Source organism: Dermochelys coriacea, chromosome 8, assembly GCF_009764565.3.
Source record: "Dermochelys coriacea isolate rDerCor1 chromosome 8, rDerCor1.pri.v4, whole genome shotgun sequence".
Lineage (NCBI taxonomy): Eukaryota > Metazoa > Chordata > Testudines > Dermochelyidae > Dermochelys > Dermochelys coriacea.
Genome location: NC_050075.1, coordinates 14,434,518 through 14,459,067, shown reverse-complemented (window position 1 = coordinate 14,459,067; position 24,550 = coordinate 14,434,518). Strand labels below are relative to the sequence as shown.

Here is a 24,550-nt window from a genome sequence, read left to right as displayed (position 1 = left end):
GATATGTACTATACTCCGAGCTGCACAGTTACAAAAAAAAACCAAGAGTCTTGTGAGAACAGGTCCCAGCAGGGTAAGGAGACACAGAACAAAACATTAGGCATCTAGCTATAGCAAAATGCAAATTCTGAGGCTGTCTGTCTGTCTGTATCTGAGAGAGTGTGTGCCAAATTCCACAGTTATGAAATCATGGAATCCGTAGGGCTTTAACTCAGATGCATGGGGTAGTTCATACCACTCAGAAATATAGTTTTTCTTTTTGAACTGTGGAAGGCAACATTACATGAGAGCTTAAAAACTTTTTTGTTAATTGTATACTGAGATTTTGGAGCACAGTTGTGCAGCAAAGGATGAATTCTGAAGCAAATTACACAGCCAGAGAATTACAGAATATATGGGGCCCAGAGAATAGTATTTCTTTTACTCCCACAGTTAGCGTGCATGCTCGTTCGTTCTCGCTCTCGCTCTCAAAATCAATAAAAAGATAGGACTGAGGAAAGTATGGAGAATTTCCTGCCTTTTTTAATTCAGTTAACTGATGAACAACTTGTTAATTTATAAAATGCAAATAAATACATTTTAGAAAACTTTTTATATGAATTTTTTTATAAACAGTAAAAATGTTGAAAACATCATTTAATATTCTTCAGGTATAATCTAATTATAGTGCACTTGTTGTTGTCTTGAAGACAATAACTAGCCAAGTGAATATTAGGACTCAGATTCTTAGATTTAGTTAGCCAATTAATCTTAAGGGGAAAGTTCTGCAGACAGATGGTTAATTGGTTGAAGTTGTGCTGTGCAAATATATCTACATCTATTCTTCCACCTGTGCCAATAAGACTTACATGAGTTACTCTACCAGCACTAATGCATGGTACTGTTTGTAAATCTTCTCACTGGGTTGCGATGGAAAACAAGATCTCTGAGTAATTTCATAGCGTAGTCTATGCCTACTCTAACCATTGTTTCCTTGTTAATGCTGTACTATAAGCCAAAGAGGAATTATTATAGCTCTTAAGCACTTGTTGAAATTTGCAGGAGGTTCACTTCGTGTGCTCAAGTCAGCAGAAAGCTAATTGATATAGCACTGAAGCTAGCCATTTGTATTTCATTGAAATGTATGCAGTAACTTGTTAAAAGGAATGTTAAAATGATTTAAAAATGTGATCTGGAAAAAAAGAAGTATCTGTGAAAGCTGTGCTTTCGTAGTTCAATCAATAAAACAGTACATGGCATGGTCAGTCAACTAAACTTGACTTTATTGGTGAGTCATTTGTTCTTCAAGGTTAGCAATGAGTTTTGTTGTCACTGGAGCATAACCCGTTCAGCTTGAGCGGTCAATAATTGTACAATATTTTGATAATGTAAAACCGACTGTGTAAGGAGCTTGACCTTTCTTATAGTCAGTATACACTTTGCATTCATTCATGTTTATTCTCACTTACGCAATTACCAAATGTTGCGAAATCAGTAAAGAGATGAATTTGTGAATTGAATCTTGTGTATATTTATGTAAACAAAGTAGTATTTTGACAACATTGAAATTATATTGATCCCCCTTAAACAATATTCTGGGTAAAATATAATTTACTCATAACTTAAGTGTGTGTGTGTAAGAAAAGTATTTACAGTTTCTCCAGTTTTTAAAAAAAAGTGAAAAATGCTAAAACTGTTCACAAATGCAGTGTACTGTATTGTACACAATACATAGCTTTACAGTGATGTTTTAAAAGTATTGTCAACTTTTAATTTCAAGTTGCATGGAATTGGCTGAACTGTTTAAAGAAATGTTTAATCTAAAGGAGTTTTTTGTTTTAAATATTTTTGATAATCATTTTGAATGGTAGCATTTTAAACTTTCATCTTAACACTTCTTTGTATTCAGATTTCATCAGAAAGTTAAAAAAAGATATTAAACTATTAAATTAATAAATTAATGCAAATCAGTGTACATTGGTTTCCTGAGGTTTTTAGACAGCCTGTGAAACAATATTTTTGAGAAATATGAACCACACTCGTTCATCTCAGCAGGTTAATTCTGAATCTTAGTAATAATTTCAGTCATTTAGCATTTTAATCCTGTAGTTCTAGTAGTGAGAACTAGCTAATGTACTCTTCGGCTAAACTTGAACATAAGAATTTGTGTTTTCTAATATGTGAAGCGTGTTGTATTCTGTGTTGACTACTGAAAGAGATGGTACAAGTGTAGATCCAGTTGTCTGACTATCTTACTACTGGGATTTATCTCTAAATACTGTTCTCTTCAACCACTGTGGATTGATCTTCTCCTATACACTAAAATGTCTTCAAAACAAATGCTGTTTTATGGTTTTAGAAAATAGCAGATATTGGTAAACACCTATAAAAATCATTGTGACATGTCCCCATGTGCAGGGGACAAAGAGTGGGGATTTCTGATAAAATCGGGACCACTGACAATCCTAAAATAATAGGCCTTCAGAATGACTCAAGGAATGTACTACAGTGAGGAGGAGGAGTAATGAAAAACCCTCATTTGTCCTTGGCCTAGCCCCTCTAATTTGAGATTATATGTTTATAATATTAATTTCTCCCTTTTTTGCTAAATGCACAAAAATGGCTTAGGCTATTGCACAAAATGTACAGTGTTGAACTCTGTAAATCATACAGGTCTAAGCTCTCTTTCTTGAAGGCATATCTGACTTTAATGTTGCTGATCTCTTCTCTGACATCTCATCCGCATTGCATCCAAGGATACATATAAGTCAGAGTCTGCATCAAGTTATTACGTGTGCTAAAATCAACAGCTTGTTCAGTGTTTTTTTTTTTTTTAAAAGCAGTTTTGGTTACCCCCACCACCACAACTGCCACTGTCTCCTGATAAGAAAATAACCACATGTCAGAGTGGGGGGAAACAGACATAGGAGATAACTCATTATAGTCTCATTGTAAATCTGTAGTCTCAGCTGAGACTTCAACTCTGACAGCAGAGAGCATGAAGAGCAACACACTAAACCAGGAAGCATTAATACACTGAGTCATTGTGTTGATCCTCTTTCTAAACTTTTCTCTTTTAAATATTTGGCTAAGTTAGATTTTTTTAAATTTTTTAAATATCACATGCTAGTTCCTGTAATTTTGTCCCTTTCCTAATATAGGAAGTTTCGAAAGTTTTGATAACACTTTCTGGAGAAACTCATCTCTATTAGAATTCTTAGAAAACAGCACTTTCCATTTATCGCTAATTATATCACTATATATCAGCACTATTTATCAGCACTATTTTTATGAAATGGCCAGATTTTCACTGCTCTGAGGCTGTTTTTGTATTATTTTGCCACTGTTGCATTGTGTGACCATATGCATGTCACTTAACCTGTCTAGACCTCAGTTTATGTACTTGTAAAATAGTGTGACAAAGTTCCTGCTCTACCTTGGTGGGTCTTGCGCTTATTGGTGGGTTTGCTCGCCTTGGAGCTTCACAGCAGCCCTCAGCTTGGCCGTTTTTCTGAACCCACAGTCCAGGTCGACTCCTCCTGTGTCTGACCAGGAGTTGGGAGGATTTGGGGGGGACCCAGGCCTGCCCTCTACTCAGATTTCCAGCCCAGGGCCCTGTGGAATACAGCTGTCTATAGTGCCTCCTGGAACAGCTGTGCGACAGCTACAACTCCCTGGGCTACTTCCCCACGGCCTCCTCCCAACACCACCTTTATCCTCACCATAGGACCTTCCTCCTGGTGTCTGATGCTTGTACACCTCAGTCCTCCAACAGTCTGCGTTCTTACTCTCAGCTCCTAGTACCTCTTGCTTCCAGCTCCTCACATGCACACCACAAACTGAAGTGAGCTCCTTTTTAAAATCCAGGTGCCCTGATTAGCCTGCCTTAATTGATTCTAGCAGCTTCTTGATAGGCTGATTAGAACACCTGCAGCCAATCTTAATTGTCTCCAGAAGGTTCCTGATTGTTCTGAAATCTTCTCTGTTACCTTATCCAGGGAAAAGGGACCTTCTTAGCCTGGGACTAATATATCTGCCTTCTATTACTTTCCTATAGCCACCTGGCCCGATCCTGTCACAATAGATACACTGTTTTACCTAGTAAAATGCCAAATGATAACGGTTAAGCAGGTGGCCTATATTTGTTGTTCACTTTTTGAAAAACAAGATGTAAAACCTCTAATTTGTACTTTTACTTAATAAAAATTAGGAATATATGTAACCTTTGTATTCCTGTAAATGTCACACACTTTTCCCCTCTGTCTTGTTCTATACCCACATCTTATACTTTCTTCCTATTTATATTGTCAGCTTTTTAGGGCAAAGCTGTTCTTTTCTTTTGTCCTTTGTCTTGTCTTTTCCTTTTTTCCTTTTCCTAAGCAGCACCAATCCAATGGAGTTCTGTTCATGACTAGATTCTCTTGACACTAGTATAATATAAATAATAATTTTACAAAGGAATCCTGCTTATATAAAGTACTTGGAGATGCTCTGATGAGAAGTGCTGTATAAATTCAAAGAATTATTAATGACAATGTGAGAAAATTAAATTGTAGTCTCAAGTATAGTAGTTTCCATGAACTTTCTTTCTCCCCCTTCACTCCCTTAGGTTATTGAATTATTCACCTTCTGTTAACAATTTTTACCCCCAAAATAGGTAAAATATAACATTTTTTCCACTTTTTTTTTCTTCCAGTTTTGGCAAGCAGTCTGGAGAAAAAGGGGATGCGAAGTGTATTATATTGGAACCTACTGAAATGATCGTGGTAAGAATAGACTTTTAAAAATGTGCTTATGCTTCTGTATATTTAGCAATTGTTTTGTATCTGGTGACAGAAGGCTTTTTTGTAAAGCTTCTATAAAATTACATTAACCATTGGTCTGATTTCAATTATACTCAGTGCTACCTTTCATGACAGCAATAGCTATGTAAATTTAACTAGATGGGTAATGATGATGATTAGGATTGTAATGTCAGCTTTCTAAAATGACTCATTTTTCTGTTTCGCAGACCCACAAGTGCTAATTGATTGATTGGGTACTCCTCAGTCAGCATTAGTCAGTCCTACTGTATATGTTTATATATTTTATTCCCATTTATTCCTTTTTCACTAGCTCTCCCAGACATGCTATCTCTGTTAGCTAAGGTATTCTTGGCCTTTGCAGCTCCACTTAATATGGAACCTATGGTGAAGCAGGGAGGAATGTAGGGAGCAGTGGTGGAGCCAATTTTTGCAACTGGAGGGGGGGACAATGGGTCATCGGTTGACTGCGAGCGAGCCCACCTGCATTTACGCCGGCAGCAACAGCTCCTATCCTGCGAAGTGAGGCCTGGCTCCCCTCTCCAACTGTTTGTGACGTGACAGAGTCACTGGTGGGCCAAATTTGAGTGAGTGGTGTTGTGACATGGCGCAAGGATTGCAGCGCCACATAACTCTGTGCTCTGTGTCGCAATGTCCAGAGTGGGTAGCTGGGCCCAGCCCCTATAATACAGGAGCTGCCACAGCCAGGTGAGCCACGCTCTCCACCCCATGTGAAAATGCATGCAGTACATCTTCTTTATTCAAAGGAATAATATGCTTGAAAAGGCACACACATACCCTTAAAGATCAATGGAGGGGGGCAGTTTTCACCCATTTACTCCCCTCCCCATTAGCTCCACCACTGGTACTGAAGGTTAGCCAGTGCATGAAATCTGACTCTGGCTCTCAGATTTATTCTGCCTTTGCTGTTCCCGGCATACCTGCGTGCTTTGGAAAAGCTATGGAAAAAGCTTTGGGTTTTTTAGGATTATTAATACTTCCAAATTCAGTTTGTGGATTATGATTTTGGGTTTTACCCACACTGACACACACATCCTATCAACAGCTGGAACACTGGAGCTGTTTTCCCAGAGTACATTCCCAACATTATTGTCCTACTACACAGGGCCCTTCCAGAATGCACTTGCATTGTACTGGAACCTGGCAGATCTTCTTAGGTTTGTCTTTTTGTTGTGCCGCCTGTCAGGTACAAACTATTGTGGGACTATAATGTCTCTGTGGTGGCTGAAAGGCTCCTAATTGGTTATCTCAGTCTATCTTTCCAATCCAGCTTCCCTTGTTTATAAACATGTTTAAGTTAAACTGATAGTGACAGTTTAGAAGCCCTGTTTAAATGACTATACTGACAACGGTCAGGATCTGAGCAATAAAGAACAATGTGTCAGATGCCCAGTAATATTGGCTTCTGTCTGTGGCTTATCTGATTTTAACACTCTCTATTCAATATTCTGTACCAGCACAGACACTTGGGGTATAGTTTCTCCCTAAGAGCAGATGGAGGCAGTTCATGAAGTCTTTTGGTGACATTACACCTCAAATTTGAGGTTTAGCTAGTCTGTCTTCAGGTGTTACATCCTTCACTGGCTGGAGAGAGAATCCTCGTGGTAGCTGGGCCGAAGCAAGCTTTAAAGGCCTAAGAAGCCTGTTGGCATGCTATTGAATGAAGTAGCATTGATAGCCCATGTGAGGTACAAACAGCGTATATGCCCACAACCCTATGCACCACACTCCCCTAGCTGGCATCCATCATGACGACTGTGGCAAGGGTTCCAGGCCCCCATCAAGGGCTCAGGAAGTGTCTGACTTTTTTGAGGTTTCAGGTACCCTTCGGCTTCAGTGTCTGGACTGAACTCTGACACTGAAAAGCAGGCCGGCAGGGAAGAGGTCTAACGCCAGTTTGTCAAAGAGGAAGGCCCTTGGGAAAGCACAGATTGGACCCAGCCCTTCTCCATGCACAGAAGTCCTCAACCCAAGAACATTTTTTCTCCTTGTTTCCCCCCTCCCCAGCCTCCTAAAAATAGCCTCTTCCTCTAAATAGAACACAGAGAGAGATTGAGCAGGAGACAGAGTGGAAGGTGTGACTCTCGGATCTCCTGTGAGTTTGCTATAATGACAGTTAGGAAACTCATCGTTTTACTGGTGAACTGAGAAAATTGGAATCCTTGAGAACAAACATAGAGCCTGATGTCATTTGGAGCAGAAACTCACTTCAAGGCTAGTGTCACCCTTGTCCCCAGCTCCCACTCCTACTGCTGCTGGGTGTGTGTGACATTAGAAGGCTAAGATCCTATCTCCATATGATGAGGGGGATGAACTATAATCCAAACACTGAAGAAAGGAAATTACTAAAGAGGGAACATTTCCTCTTAATACCTTTTAGGGGCAGAGTTTAAAGTTTTGGAATATATCTTGTAGTGGTGGTTGCTTATTTTACAGTACCTGTGTACTACATGCCTCAGAGTAAAGGAAGATTACAGGGTTATTGCTCCAAAGAGCTCACAGTCTAATTTCAGTGAAGGGGTTAGTAGTAGTAGTAGTAGGCAGGAAATGGGAGTGTGCATTTTTTAACATCAGATGAATTTAAGTCATAACAATGACAAAAGTCACAATTAAGTTTTTAAAGCAGTCTTTAGTATCAAGCACTAGATAAAATTAGTCTTTCTCTTTCATTGTAGTGAATGTTAGATGTTAAAAGTAAAAATAATAGGTAGGAAGTTTTCAGAGAGAAGCATGACTTTTAAGATTACTGTCATTTTAAACCTTGCATAATGACAGGTTTCAGAGTAGCAGCCATGTTAGTCTGTATTCTCAAAAAGAAAAGGAGTGCTTGTGGCACCTTAGCGACTAACATTTAGTTGAGCATAAGCTTTCGTGAGCTACAGCTCACTTCGTCGGACACATTTGGTGGAAAATACAGTGGGGAGATTTATATACACACACACAGAGAACATGAAACAATGGGTTTTATCATGCACACTGTAAGGAGAGTGATCACTTAAGATGAGCCATCACCAGCGGGGGCGGGAGGGGAGAGGAGGAAAACCTTTCATGGTGACAAGCAAGGTGGGCCATTTCCAGCAGTTAACAAGAACATCTGAGGAACGGAGGGAGGGGGGGAGAAATAACATGGGGAAATAGTTTTACTTTGTGTAATGACTCATCCACTCTCAGTCTCTATTCAAGCCTAAGTTAATTGTATCCAGTTCGCAAATTAATTCCAATTCAGCAGTCTCTCGCTGGAGTCTGTTTTTGAAGTTTTTTTGTTGAAGGATAGCCACTCTCAGGTCTGTAATCGAGTGACCGGAGAGATTGAAGTGTTCTCCGACTGATTTTTGAATGTTATAATTCTTGACGTCTTATTTGTGTCCATTTATTCTTTTAAGTAGAGACTGTCCAGTTTGACCAATGTACATGGCAGAGGGGCATTGCTGGCACATAATGGCATATATCACAAAAACTAGACAAGCCTTTTACAACACACGCTTTGCTTCTCTACAAAAGAAAAAGGACACTGAACTATCTAAACTAGTACATGCTACAAGGGGCCACAACAGTGGTTCCCGTAACATACCCAGCAATATTGTTAATCTATCCAACTATACTCTGAAGCCATCAGAAGAATCTGTCCTATCTTGAGGCCTCTCCTTCTTCCCCTCCACCCCCATGAACATGATACAGTTCTGTGGTGACCTAGAATCCTATTTTCGACATCTCCGACTCAAGGAATATTTCCAACACACCTCTGACCAACATATTAACCCACAGAAACCTTCCTACCAAGACTACAAAAAGAAGGATTCTGGGTGGACTCCTCCTGAAGGTCGAAACAGCAGACTGGACTTCTACATAGAGTGCTTCCGCCGACGTGCACGGGCTGAAATTGTGGAAAAGCAGCATCACTTGCCCCATAACCTCAGCCGTGCAGAACACAATGCTGTCCACAGCCTCAGAAACAACTCTGACTTCATAATCAAAAAGGCTGACAAAGGAGGTGCTGTCGTCGTCATGAATAGGTCAGAATATGAACAAGAGGCTACTAGGCAGCTCTCCAACACCACTTTCTACAAGCCATTATCCTCTGATCCCATTGAGGGTTACCAAAAGAAACTACAGCATTTGCTCAAGCAACTCCCTGAAAAAAGCACAAGAACAAATCCGCACAGACACATCCCTGGAACCCCGACCTGGGGTATTCTATCTGCTACCCAAGATCCATAAACCTGGAAATCCTGGACGCCCCATCATCTCAGGCATTGGCACCCTGACAGCAGGATTGTCTGGCTATGTTGACTCCCTCCTCAGGCCCTACGTTACCAGCACTCTTTGAGACACCACTGACTTCCTGAGGAAACTACAATCCATTGGTGATCTTCCTAAAAACACCATCCTAGCCATTATGGATGTAGAAGCCCTCTACACCAACATTCCACACAAAGATGGACGACAAGCCATCAGGAACAGTATCCCCGATAATGTCACGGCTAAACTGGTGGCTGAATTTTGTGACTTTGTCCTCACCCATAACTATTTCACATTTGGTGACAATGTATACCTTCAAATCAGCGGCACTGCAATGGGTACCCGCATGGCCCACAGTATGCCAACATTTTTATGGCTGACTTAGAACAACGCTTCCTCAGCTCTCATCCCCTAATGCCCTACTCTACTTGTGTTACATTGATGACATCATCATCATCATCTGGACCCATGGAAAAGAAGCCCTTGAGGAATTCCACCATGATTTCAACAATTTCCATCCCACCATCAACCTCAGCCTGGACCAGTCCATACAAGAGATCCACTTCCTGGACACTACGGTGCTAATAAGCGATGGTCACATAAACACCACCCTATATCGGAAACCTACTGACCGCTATTCCTACCTACATGCCTCTAGCTTTCATCCAGATCACACCACACAATCCATTGTCTACAGCCAAGCTCTACAATATAACTGCATTTGCTCCAACCTCTCAGACAGAGACAAACATCTACAAGATCTCTATCATGCATTCTTACAACTACAATACCCACCTGCTGAAGTGAAGAAACAGATTGACAGAGCCAGAAGAGTACCCAGAAGTCACCTACTACAGGACAGGCCCAACAAAGAAAAGAACAGAACGCCACTAGCCATCTCCTTCAGCCCCCAACTAAAACCTCTCCAATGCATCATCAAGGATCTACAACCTATCCTGAAGGACAGCCCATCACCCTCACAGATCTTGGGAGACAGGCCAGTCCTTGCTTACAGACAGCCCCCCAACATGAAGCAAATACTCACCAGCAACCACACACCACACAACAGAACCACTAACCCAGGAACCTATCCTTGCAACAAAGTTCGTTGCCAACTGTGTCCACATATCTATTCAGGGGACACCATCATAGGGCCTAATCACATCAGCCACACTATCAGAGGCTCGTTCACCTGCGCATCTACCAATGTGATATATGCCATTGGTAGAAGGAGGTAGAATCTCCTTCCTTAGAGGTTTTTAAGGTCAGGCTTGACAAAGCCCTGGCTGGGATGATTTAACTGGGACTTGGTCCTGCTTTGAGCAGGGGGTTGGACTAGATGACCTTCTGGGGTCCCTTCCAACCCTGATATTCTATGATTCTATGATTCTATGCCATCATGTGCCAGTAATGCCCCTCTGCCATGTACATTGGCCAAACTGGACAGTCTCCACGTAAAAGAATGAATGGACACAAATCAGACGTCAAGAATTATAACATTCAAAAACCAGTTGGAGAACACTTCAATCTCTCTGGTCACTCGATTACAGACCTGAGAGTGGCCATCCTTCAACAAAAAAACTTCAAAAACAGACTCCAACGAGAGACTGCTGAATTGGAATTAATTTGCAAACTGGATACAATTAACTTAGGCTTGAATAGAGACTGGGAGTGGATGAGTCATTGCACAAAGTAAGACTATTTCCCCATGTTATTTCTCCCCCCCACCCCACCCGCCACTGTTCCTCAAAAGTTCTTGTTAACTGCTGGAAATGGCCCACCTTGCTTGTCACCATGAAAGGTTTTCCTCCTCCCCCCCACCCCGCTGGTGATGGCTCGTCTTAAGTGATCACTCTCCTTACAGAGTGTATGATAAAACTCATTGTTTCATGTTCTCTGTGTTTGTGTGTGTGTGTGTATATAAATCTCCCCATTGTATTTTCCACCGAATGTATCCGATGAAGTGAGCTGTAGCTCACGAAAGCTTATGCTCAAATAAATTTGTTAGTGTCTAAGGTGCCACAAGTACTCCTTTTCTTTTTGTCCTTTTAAATTAGCAATATAACAGGCATTTAACGGGTGGCTGGCATTAGTAGTTTAACAAGAAAAAAGGAAGCCGGGGCTGAGGAGTAGATTAGTTTGGGCCACTTCCACAACATTTCTGAGGTAAGAAAATGCCATGTACATTCGTGATTGTCCTGTACGTTCTCAAGAACAAGTGTTAGCTGTGGTGGTGATGTTCATAATTTCTTGGACTCTTTCGGGCTGTTTTGATGATATATACAGAAATACTATGTGAAATGCCTCAGGCATTATTTTGCTTATTACCACTTCAAATTTTTGCCTATTAATTACTGCTACCCAGTACATGGCAGGTGGGCTGAGCCAGATTTTTATACCTTCTAATGTAAAACTGATCTGAAGTTCTCTGGAACCTCTATATCCCACAGTCATAGACTATCCTAGTTCCAAATTTCATTTCTCTGATCATTTTTAGGTTTTATGTATTTACAATAACTGTGATCCTTTAAATGTGGAAATCGGACATTTTAAGGAGAGTTCTTGGGCCAAATCCTGCTTTGTGTAAATGTCCATATAGGTCAGTGGATTTAGACTCATTTAACTGAGAGAAGAATTTGGCTTATTTTTTATAAGTAATTTAGGAACAATTTTTTTATTACAAAGTATTAATGCATAGTTTCATTAGTAAACCTGGTACATTGTTGTCTGGACAAATTGCATGCATTTTGTGTTGAAACTCCTGTCTGATGCAAGAACTCTCTGAAGTGGGAAATGACTCATTGCTGTGTCATGAAAAAAAATTCTATGATGATTGATTTTTCCCTAAAATGCTAACTCATGACTCACTAGCTACCAATGTGATTTGCAAAATGACACAGAACATAATCTCTGGTCAAAAAACTTGTAAGCGTACAAGCCCTAGGAAATACAGATGCCCTTATCAGTAAATTTCCCTTTAAAACTATATAGATATGTGTAAAAGAACACTTAATCATTAAGTCTTAATGGATAGGATAAGCTAAAGGGAAAATAGCTACTAAAACATCACATGCAGAAGTTGTCCGGCTGGTTACTTTAGGTAGTAGTCATTTGCAAAACTCAGCAGAAACTGATTGAGATTTTTCCTGTAGAGATCTGTCTTCAGCATAATTGTAAAACCCAGTATTGCGAACTCAAGTACTAAAAAACCATGCCTCAGTCCCCCTCCTCCCAATCATGATTTTTGATTAAAATCATGAGCTTTTTAAAAACAAACAAAACATAAAAGTTGGGTTGTTTTTATTTTTCTTGGTTTCTGTGCCAATAATGTACACTTGCTTCATATTTTCTAGCTTTTCTCTGCAACCATGAGGGCTAGAATCTTACATTTTTAAAAACGAAAGCTGAGATTTTCATGCAATCACTTGATTCCAATAAATAGAGCTTTAATAAAGTTACTAAATGATGTATTTCACAATAAAATAATCAGTTAGCAACACTGAAAACAAAACTTTTTCAAGAAGAAACCAAAATCCAGCCTATTTTTGCAAAGAAATATGTAGAAAAGGCTGAAATATATCCAGAAAGACAATGTGAGTTTTGACCCCAACTGGCCCAGTCCAATTCCCATTGAAGTCAACTGAAAATATTTTACATCAATTTGAGTGGCAATTGGAAGAGGCCCAATGTATACAATCACTCTTCCAATTTAGGTCAGCTCCACAGTTTTATTTATTTGTTATGTTTTCAGAAGTGGTGCTTTGTGTTACCTGAATCTGACAGATCACTTGGTATCTTGATTCAGATCATTCCAAACTTATTTTCACGTGAGCCACAACAAAGTTAAATGTTCCTTTGGTTTTGATATTTCACTGGATAGTATCATACCAGCTTGGGATAGGTAGGGTTCATATTTTGTTAAAGTTTCAAACATGCTATTTTAGAAATCAAAACGTGCCCTCTAATATTTGCAGAAAATCCCTTCGCCTCTGGATAATGTTTGTAATTGAACCAATGATACCATAAATATATTTTTATGAATTATATTTCATTTAATATCTAGAAATATAATTTCTCAGTCCAGCTGTTTGGTAATCATCAAGCACATTGTAGACGTTGCTGGAGAGAAATACATAACTTTTATACTCCTGTACCATATTTTAAACTATTTGTGTTCAATAGTATGTATACAATTAAAAGTATTCTTAAATTCCAGTTAGGCAGTGCAGAGAAATATCTGAGTCTTTTAAATTCCTTTCTGGAACTTCAGTGTATTTTCCAACTAGGACAAGCAAATTACTAAAACACATTGTTTCTTCTCCATGATGTTAGCTTTCACCTTTTATAGCTAAACATAACAGATTAAATCAACAAAGCTTGTTACATTTCTACATGGAATTTAAATTAAAAAAAAGGGACAGGCTCATGGTGTACACATTGGTAATTATCTTCACAGCCTCATAGAAGCCTGGAGTTCAGTTCCCTAATTTTCTCTCATATTTAATTTTTGGTTTTCAGTTGGTTTTTTTTGTTTGTTTTTGCTTACAAATTTAGCAGTTCACCCAGTTTATATGAGGACCAGATAAAAACAACAAGTATTTGCCACTTAATCACATACAAGTGCAGCATAGTTTATTAATAGGTTTGCTGACAGATTTTCACATCTCTTGTTCTCTCCTCCTTCTTCCTAGAATATAAATCAATTTCTTAAGGGGATTCCTTTGAGAACTGACCTGTTTTAAAGGCCATAAATGTGGTCAGCCTAAGTTAAGTTAATGAGGATAACAGGTAGAACATGGATGGGCATGGCAAATCATATTTAGGAAACTAGGTGATATACTGGATTAACAAATAGACCTGTTTATTGTTAAACTGATGATTTTAATCATATCCTAATTGACGTAGCCAAAAGTTGCAGCAGATCTAACTGTATTGTGGTGTATTGCAGCAGATCTAACTGCATCTTTCCCCACTTCCATTCTTGGTGCTTCCTTTTTTCTTCTTTAAGCAGATGATTTCACAAGAGCAGCATGGTGTCTGTGAACAGAAGGACGTTACCCACTAGCACTGGTTGTTGAGTAAAATTGAGTCAGATCATGTGATCCTATTCAGTTTCACTTTGCATCATGCTTTATGGGGAAAGCTGCTCCATACAGAAATGCTCTTGTACTACTAACTCTGCAGTGGTCAATGCTAAGTCAATAAAATTACATCTTTGACTAGAGACTACTCTGTTAAATCAGTCATTCTGGTCTTTTCTGTTACTCACTGAAAATAAGGACTAATACTGTAACTGTGTACTTTAGAAGCATCTAAAAATTGCTTTTTGCTTCTCAGGCTAATGGACTGCTGCAGAGGCAGACATGTATCCTGGTAGTGAGAGAGAGGCTGCCTAATGTTGTTTTAATAGTGGCTTATCCGGTCAAATAAATTAAGATTATGAAATAAAATCCACCATGTCCCCCTGTGTGATCATGATAGAGGACCTCAAAAAGGGAGTGGTGAAAAATTAGGAGCACCCTAGAGCTCCATTAATGTATATCCAAAACCCTGTCTTCATAAGGACCGAGGAAGCTCCTTCAGCAGCATATTCTACATCACAACCTTCCGGGGATGGAAAACAATAGCAGATTTTTTTTTTCAAGATGGCAATTTTTTATTGTCAAAATCTAGATTGCCTGGTTAATTTCTAATATCTGTAAATATCCATGCACTTTTGTTAGTGTTTGTAAACTAAAGAAATTTGCAAGGTTTATCTGTGGCTTTCTTTACCGTGACTTAGAAAAAGACATGTAAAGGTTCTGCTCTGATATCAGATACTCAGATGAACACCGTCTTATCTGCCAAATTCTCTTGTTGTGCTTAGAGATGCAAACCCATCTGTCTGAATTGAGCCCTAAATATAGAATGAAGCTAGAGATACACTTGTTTAACAGTTGCAACTGATGATTCATATTTACCTGCAATATAAGCATCTGTCAAAATGAGTCCTAATCCTGGGAGGTAAGAGAGTATGGGGGTGAAGAGACCCTGGAGCTGCTGGGATGCAACGGGCAGATGTGGGACCAGAGGCTGAAGAATTGATGTGGGTATGAGGGTATAAAATTAATTGATGTGCAGATACTGGGGCACATAATTAATTAGTGTGAAGCACAGGATAACTTCGTTAGCATTTTGGAAGAAGCTAGTAAGCCCTTTGTAGCCTCAGGCAGCGCTTTATACAAATTTGCATAATTTGATTTCAGTTGTATCAGGGCGAACTCCTTCAGTTGGGGCCAAAATTGGTGCCAATTTGGGAGTGAGGAGGAAGAGATCAAAAATCAGACGATAGACCAAAAAACTTAACTTAATCTTTTCTTAAAGCCTCATGAATGTGGGGGTGGGGGGTCCTGACTCATGATTTCTGAATTTTGAGGGCAGGCAATATTGAAATAGACCACCCCCACTGTATTGAGGTGGATTGAACTCGGAACTCAACTTAGTTGTCAAGTTAGGCATGGCTGCACTATCTCAGCTTGCAGTATGTTTGGTTTCAGTGGTAAAATTATTGTTCCATTTTCTAAAAACAACAGCATCATTTGAAAATTATTGAGGAAATAACCTCTTTTCAGAAAAGTATTGTCTAAGACTTACATGGTCAAATTGTTGTAGGTTTTCTCTTCCTAGTTCAAAGAATTTTCCCCAGTTCCGATGAATGTCTCTTTTAAATTCTCTTGCAATTTAAGGGAGCTGGCGCATGCATGGGTGTGTGTGTAAAGATAAGAAATTTATTTTTTCTTGTCAGATTTGTATATTGACAAGTTTTCTCAATTTCCAGCTGATTACTCAAGGTTTTTGATTGTGTGTGTGTGTGTGTGTGTGTGTGTGTGTGTGTGTGTGTGTGTGTGTGTGTGTGTACACACACAGGTTTCAGAGTAGCAGCCGTGTTAGTCTGTATTCGCAAAAAGAAAAGGAGTACCCGTGGCACCTTAGAGACTAACATTTATTAGAGCATAAGCTTTCGTGAGCTACAGCTCACTTCATCGGATGCATTTGGTGGAAAAAGCAGAGGAGAGATTTATATATACACACACACACAGAGAACATGAAACAATGGGTTTATCATACACACTGTAAGGAGAGTGATCACTTAAGATAAGCCATCACCAGCAGCAGGGGGTGGGGAAGGAGGAAAACCTTTCATGGTGACAAGCAAGGTAGGCTAATTCCAGCAGTTAACAAGAATATCAGAGGAACAGTGGGGGGTGGGGTGGGAGGGAGAAATACCATGGGGAAATAGTTTTACTTTGTGTAATGACTCATCCATTCCCAGTCTCTATTCAAGCCTAAGTTAATTGTATCCAGTTTGCAAATTAATTCCAATTCAGCAGTCTCTCGTTGGAGTCTGTTTTTGAAGCTTTTTTGTTGAAGGATAGCCACTCTTAGGTCTGTGATCGAGTGACCAGAGAGATTGAAGTGTTCTCCAACTGGTTTTTGAATGTTATAATTCTTGACGTCTGATTTGTGTCCATTCATTCTTTTACGTAGAGACTGTCCAGTTTGGCCAATGTACATGGCAGAGGGGCATTGCTGGCACATGATGGCATATATCACATTGGTAGATGCGCAGGTGAACGAGCCTCTGATAGTATGGCTGATGTGATTAGGCCCTATGATGGTATCCCCTGAATAGATATGTGGACAGAGTTGGCAACGGGCTTTGTTGCAAGGATAGGTTCCTGGGTTAGTGGTTCTGTTGTGTGGTGTGTGGTTGCTGGTGAGTATTTGCTTCATGTTGGGGGGCTGTCTGTAAGCAAGGACTGGCCTGTCTCCCAAGATCTGTGAGAATGATGGGTCGTCCTTCAGGATAGGTTGTAGATCCTTGATGATGTGTTGGAGAGGTTTTAGTTGGGGGCTGAAGGTGATGGCTAGTGGCGTTCTGTTGTTTTCTTTGTTGGGCCTGTCCTGTAGTAGGTGACTTCTGGGTACTCTTCTGGCTCTGTCAATCTGTTTCTTCACTTCAGCAGGTGGGTATTGTAGTTGTAGGAATGCATGATAGAGATCTTGTAGGTGTTTGTCTCTGTCTGAGGGGTTGGAGCAAATGCGGTTATATCGTAGCGCTTGGCTGTAGACAATGGATCGAGTGGTATGATCTGGATGAAAGCTAGAGGCATATAGGTAGGAATAGCGGTCAGTAGGTTTCCGATATAGGGTGGTGTTTATGTGACCATCGCTTATTAGCACCGTAGTGTCCAGGAAGTGGATCTCTTGTGTGGACTGGTCCAGGCTGAGGTTGATGGTGGGATGGAAATTGTTGAAATCATGGTGGAATTCCTCAAGAGCTTCTTTTCCATGGGTCCAGATGATGAAGATGTCATCAATGTAGCGCAAATAGAGTAGGGGCATTAGGGGACGAGAGCTGAGGAAGCATTGTTCTAAGTCAGCCATAAAAATGTTGGCATACTGTGGGGCCATGCGGGTACCCATCGCAGTGCCGCTGATTTGAAGGTATACATTGTCACCAAATGTGAAATAGTTATGGGTGAGGACAAAGTCACAAAGTTCAGCCACCAGGTTAGCCGTGACAGTATCGGGGATACTGTTCCTGACGGCTTGTCGTCCATCTTTGTGTGGAATGTTGGTGTAGAGGGCTTCTACATCCATAGTGGCTAGGATGGTGTTTTTAGGAAGATCACCAATGGACTGTAGTTTCCTCAGGAAGTCAGTGGTGTCTCGAAGATAGCTGGGAGTGCTGGTAACGAAGGGCCTGAGGAGGGAGTCTACATAGCCAGACAATCCTGCTGTCAGGGTGCCAATGCCTGAGATGATGGGGCGTCCAGGATTTCCATGTTTATGGATCTTGGGTAGCAGATAGAATACCCCAGGTCGGGGCTCCAGGGGTGTGTCTGTGCGGATTTGTTCTTGTGCTTTTTCAGGGAGTTGCTTGAGCAAATGCTGTAGTTTCTTTTGGTAACTCTCAGTGGGATCAGAGGGTAATGGCTTGTAGAAAGTGGTGTTGGAGAGCTGCCTAGTAGCCTCTTGTTCATACTCCGACCTATTCATGATGACAACAGCACCTCCTTTGTCAGCCTTTTTGATTATGATGTCAGAGTTGTTTCTGAGGCTGTGGATGGCACTGTGTTCTGCATGGCTGAGGTTATGGGGTAAGCGATGCTGCTTTTCCACAATTTCAGCTCGTGCACGTCGGCGGAAGCAGTCTATGTAGAAATCCAGGCTGCTGTTTCGACCTTCAGGAGGAGTCCACCCAGAATCCTTCTTTTTGTAATGTTGGCAGGAAGGTCTCTGTGGGTTAATACGTTGGAAATATTCCTTGAGTCTGAGACGTCGAAAATAGGATTCTAGGTCACCACAGAACTGTATCATGTTCGTGGGGGTGGAGGGGCAAAAGGAGAGGCCCCAAGATAGGACAGATTCTTCTGCTGGGCTAAGAGTATAGTTGGATAGATTAACAATATTGCTGGGTGGGTTACGGGAATCATTGTTGTGGCCCCTTGTGGCATATAGTAGTTTAGATAGCTTGGTGTCCTTTTTCTTTTGTAGAGAAGCAAAGTGTGTTTTGTAAATGGCTTGTCTAGTTTTTGTAAAGTCCAGCCACGAGGAAGTTTGTGTGGAAGGTTGGTTCTTTATGAGAGTATCCAGTTTTGAGAGCTCATTCTTAATCTTTCCCTGTTTGCTGTAGAGGATGTTGATCAGGTGGTTCCGCAGTTTCTTTGAGAGTGTGTGGCACAAGCTGTCAGCATAGTCTGTGTGGTACACACACACACACACACACACACATACAATATTGTTTTATATTGTGTCTAAGAACCAATGTAACTGATGCCACTGCATAATACAAAATTACATTACCAGTCCTCTTAAAATTTAACATTTCAGTATAGCTATTCCTTTAATAGCTCTTTTAATATATTTGTAAGTATTTCAATTAGGTATATATTCCCTTTCTTTTAAATGCTGAAAGATTTCCTCTGTACTATTTAATTGCTTTAATTTTGTGTGATTATGGTGGAATAAAAAGTTAGGCTAATAGTACAAAGAGATATTGATATTCTACAATAGGAAGATTCCTATACTGTAAAGAAGATTCAATATACTTCATACTGATAGCAATATTGCTCTTTGTGCAGGAAAATGTCTGACCAGTGATATAATTAGTTTTCTAGGATACTATTTCTGTATTTTCAACTGGTAGTTATGAAATGTAATTTCAATTGTAACACATCTAGTAGCAGTGTACTTATAAAAGCATTATTCTTGCATCATCTAGTTCATGCTACTGCTTTCTTATTCCACATAAGGCATGGATTTTGATATCTATCTATTTTGTAGAGAAGTAGGCATGATTCATTAAAAGAACGATATGTCTACAAGCATAGTGTAATTTAAAAAACAAAAAATGCGTTTTAAAAATGTGAGCCTTTCATTTGTTTTTAATAGTGTGCTGTCACATATATTTCCTGCTTCGATGTATGTCTGTGACCTACTCTTTTTCATCATCTTTTGTATCCACTCAGCATGTTTAGGTTAAAGTTGGATCACATGATATCTACTGAGAATAATGGTTATCTAACTCCCTTTGGTTTATCATCTCATCTGTCTTGAAAAACTGGCTTATTGTGTGAGTCGGTCTGCTTTTCAAAAACGCATCTAATACATCGCAAGACTCAAAGCTTTTTATAGAAGTTACCACATGCTAACTGCAGACCCATATTATTTCTGTTCTGTCTGACCTATATATCAATGTGACAATATTCTTTGATTTATATTCCTAACTAATTATGTCAAAAAGGCATTTTCTCCTAAATTTTGATATCCTAATTCTAGAAATTTATAGCCACCTCTTGGCCAAAAAGTCATCTTCTAAAATAGGCATGTTAAAGGCTCTGTGCTGTGATCCTCTGTACCTTCAGCTGTTTCCAAAATATATTTTACTTAGTGCTGGGTTCCACTTTCCATTTTAGTGAACCTATATTGTTACCCATGAGCACTGTATCAAGTCTGCAGTATCTGTATTTTAATCCTTTGACAATTGGCAATTCATCTCCTGTGGAGCCATGCATTTTGGAAATCAAAAGACAACTGATTCTCTGTTCTTGAGAATAGAGAATGTTCAAGGCTCCCCAACGCTTCATTCTGTTCACAGGAACTTCCATATAGGATCACATTAGTGTTCTATGTACCGGGCAAGTATCAGATGCTTCAGAGGAAGGTGCATGAAATCCTGTAATGAATAATTTTGAATAACCAGCCCACGTGGGAAGTTTTTCCCTAGCATCTCTCAATTAGAGGTTGCTAATGGCATGAAGAATGAGGGCTTATATTTCTCCTCCATTTCCTCCTCCCACCTCTCCTCACAATACCCATCATCAGGTTTGACAAGTGAGTGCATTCCAATATCTACAACAGTGGCAGGTTGACATCTCCATGGGGTGATGAAGCTCATCGTTTTTAAGAAACAGCATGCAAAAGGAATGGTTATTTAATGTTTAGAAAAGGTGGAAGCATTGCTACTAATGGCTATCAGAGGGTGGTCCCACCTGGAGTGTCCTCTTATGGCTGGTCATAGCTGGATACATGTGACTGCATCAGTTTTCCCTCTCAGGTAACCCAAGGATTCCACTTCAGACTGTCTTGCTTCAATAATATCCTTCCTTTGGGTTGGTTTATTAATAAAATCATAGTGCAACTCAGTCCATAACAAAAAGTCCCAAATATAATCCATTTCCCACACTGAGTGGATATAGTTTTTAAGTCCTTACTCTTCCTAACAGGACCTTCTATCAGCCTCTGCTGGGAGTCTCACCATACCATACTCTGGTGTCTTCTGCCATATCTACACTCCTTCTCAGACCTCTTCTGTCCCTCTGCCAGCACAGCCACTTTAGTCCTTCTTGATGGTGTGAAGCCCCACTTTTCTCAGTGGGACCCCCCCACAGCCTGTCTTTTGGGAGATCATCCTTGCCAGGGAAAGATCCCTAAAACCCTCCCCATTCCCAGCACTCTTACTGTTCTCTTGGGTGCAGCTTTCCTGTCCTGGGGATGTTAGTGGGTAAGCCGCTCTGCTGCTCCTCTGCCTTCAAATAAGTCAAGTTGGAGTGAGCTGATGAGGTACTGGCTGTGCTCACTTTGTAGCACTGGCATACATAGTAATTTCCTGGAGCAAAATGGCAAATTTTACAAAACCACTTCAAATGTATTTTAATGGACAATATTTTCCAAACGGTGCTTTATATGGTGTGAAAAGTGTCAGCACAAACAAGAAAAATAGAGGAAGAGCTTTCATTCGCTTTATAGAGTTATTTTATTAGCACCCCTTTGACTAGGGAATTGATATAGGAAAGGCTAGGTCTCCTTTCTGCTAAAATACTTGCTTCCCCTTCTGCTCCTATTTATAATACGATTCCTCTCAGGCTGCTGTAAGAAGGAGCCTGGCCTGAAGAATAGATTGTTGAGAGCACTACAAAGAGGAGGGAAAAAAGAGACAAATTTCTAGTGAGTTAGGTTGGCTTGAATTTCAGTCCCTGCTAAGAATATTCTTGGATTTTGTATAATTTTTTTCCTACCTTAATCTCTTCCATGATTTTTTTTTTCAGCGATTTAATTTCATTAAAGACATGCATCTCAAATTTTTGAGAGATGTAGATCCGTTTTGGTCACTAGCAGCTAGTGGAGGGTATCAAATGTCTATGTAATGCTTTGTATTAAGGTTTTATTTATAAATAGTTGATGATGATTAATAGATGTTATAAGCATGTTACAGACTTGAGGAGTGTGTATTATATAAATGGTGGTTATATCCCAAAAAATTACATTAGAAACATAAAAGTTTCAAAGTCAAGCATTCAAAAGTTTGGAAATTTGAGAGTTAAATTTGCCTCTGCAACTTTAATCAGCTTCTTTGTAGGTATTATGTTAGTCTTTAATTACATGATCTCATCCTATATTTTCCATAGGAGCTTGGCTCCTGCCTGTTCCCTTCCTCCCTATTCTGCTGCTGCTTCTTCCTTCTACTTCCCCAGCTCTTGCCCCGTCTATCCACCCCACTCCTCTATCTGACTCCTGTCCCTTGCCCCATTCCTCTGCTTCTGTCCCCTAAACCTTCCATGCTCCTAGCCTCTCCTTCTCAATCCTCCCTACCCACCCCAACACACACTGCCTGGGAACATCAGGAGGAACACTGAAAGCATATGAGAGACAATCTCTCTCCTTTGAGTTACAGTGCTTGGTGCCACAGTGACCTTAGGCAGGTGGAAGAAGCAGTTGCAAGGGAAAGTCCTGCTAAACCTCTGCAGCCTCGTGATGGAGCATGCTCAGCCACTCTGTGGGGATGATGCATATGCGGTTTGGTCTGCCCATAGGAGCTATGAGGGGAATGAGCAGGTTCAGCATAGTTCGAATCTTTGGAGAATTGAGCTGCCAAATTTCTAACAAGTCTTTACTGGGCCTGTGTGAACTGAGATTTTCGGAGGTTTATAACGTGGCCAGATTTGGGAATATTTTATGGCAAAAGTCATATTATGGACATTACAGTGATCCCACTGCCAGATTTCAAGTCCCTGCTAGGGCTACTCTTGGAAGAAATTTTTTACATGGGCAAAACAATGTGTGTTGGTTTTTTTTTTTTTTTTTTTTGCTAACCTTTTTTCTCAGAAATGGCTGAATCGTTTTTGCAGAAACTTTCAAAACAAATTCTGCCTGAGGCAGACATCCAGTATGGAAAACTTCAGCCTGAACAGTTTGTTTGGCAAAGTTATAAGCACCCAAAAACACAGTCTTTATATAATAGGAAGTGTCAGGCTACGTTAACTGTAGGCATCACTACTTGCACTGCCTATAATAAACACATTGGTGGAAGCAATCTATTGACTTGCTGGATTCTACAACAATTGATTGATCATTTATTAACTCTAACTACTTATAAAGGTTGCTCTAATATAGCCTACTAGTGTAGGTTTTGAGACCTCTGCTGCTTTGGACGGGAATCAGAATTCTGTAGAAAATAGGATGCTTACATGTGCTGTGGTACAAAGGGCTTCCCAGCTTTTTTGGTATTTCTTTTGTTGTACAGTAGCCATATTAACTGAAGGAAGCAGGTGCCTTAATTACTTAGTTTCCACTAACAGTTGATTCATTAGTTGTTAACAGAAAGCAAAAACATTTTCATACCTAATTTGCTTAGTTTCACTTAGAATGAGGGAAGAAAAATAGCTTCCTCTCACAGTATAGTACAGTATTATTTTGCCACAGTCCTAAGACTCTCTGAAAAATGAATAGTCATGTTGTGAACTTCAGTGTCAAAAATATATAATGTTGTATCTGCTCCTGCAAGGTGCTGAGCACCCTTAGTTCCCATTGTAGTCTGTGCAATGACGCTAAGCATCTTGTCCTAAGTACTTGACAGCTCACAGGACTTTAGACAGGGGTATCAGAACAGGGAAGGCCTGGGCATCGTGGTTGCCCCACGTTTTACTGGTGGTAAAGGTGAGCGATGGGAGGGAGGGGGCGGAGAGGAGTGAACAGGGGACAGGGCCTCAGGGGAAAGAGGCAGTGCTGGGCCTTGGGGGAAAGAGGTGGCATGAGGGCGGGGCCTTGGGAGAAGGGGCAGAGCCTCCGGGGAAGGGGTGGTGTGGGGTGGGGAGGCGAGGCCATGGTTTTGGGCACCGGGGGGGCCCCCCCCACACTTTTAGGAAGCTTCTGCCATTCCTGACTCTAGAAGCATATAATACATTTAGTAAAGCGCTGCATGTATTGTGTGTTTGTGTGTGTGCGCGCGCAAGATTAAATGAAATGTATTTAATTATTTTGGCTACTTTAACAGGACAACTTTATAAGAAGCTAAACTTCAAGATTTTGGCCACGGCCACTTTCATGGGTCCGACAGTAGTGTTATCAATAAGTAAAAATCCACTTTTTGCTTTAGTCTTTTACCTCTGCCTTTGCAAACCTATAATAAAATCCCTGTGAACTATTGTTAAATGCTAGTACGACACCTGCTTAGTTGCCTCCTTTTAGGTACTAGTGTGGTGTGAGGTTGAATTTTTTGTTTTCTTCCCAACTGTAATGTCTGACCAGGTGGACGCAAATCTTTTTACCAGTCATGAGCATAACTTCTCGTATATTGCCTTGCTAGAAAGGCAATTATACTGTGTCTATTTTCAAGTGATGTTATTTTTTTCTGTGTTTATATTTTAAACTTTTTTTTTTTTAAAGGATTGTTTATATTCTCCTCCTGACATAGAGACCTGCTGCTTCAGTTAATGTAGAATGTGGGTTGTGCTTGACATATTCATGAATAACTTCTATGTTCTTAGTTACTTGCTTATTTACTGTCTTCCAACTCTTTCTGTCTCTTTTTTGTTTCCATTCTTCCTTGTATATTTCTGAACTTGAGTAAATTTACGAAGGTATACTGAGATGACTGCTAAGAGTCAATAAAGTTGTCGGTTTCTGTTTCAGTAGGAATTTTTTATAGCTGTGTTTTTGAATTTCCAAATTTAAATATTTTAAAT

The 24,550-nt window shown here is 40.1% G+C and overlaps 1 protein-coding gene across 14 annotated transcripts in view; it reads left to right on the top strand.

Moving 5' to 3' along the window:
• Window positions 1-24,550, top strand: part of RAPGEF6 (Rap guanine nucleotide exchange factor 6) — a 247,086-nt gene that overhangs the window by 83,178 nt on the left and 139,358 nt on the right. For all 14 annotated transcript variants that reach the window (XM_043491153.1, XM_043491154.1, XM_038413806.2 and 11 more), the window contains one exon: window positions 4,676-4,745. In XM_043491153.1, coding sequence (XP_043347088.1) covers window positions 4,676-4,745 — 70 coding nt within the window. The remainder of the gene's footprint in view (window positions 1-4,675; window positions 4,746-24,550) is intronic.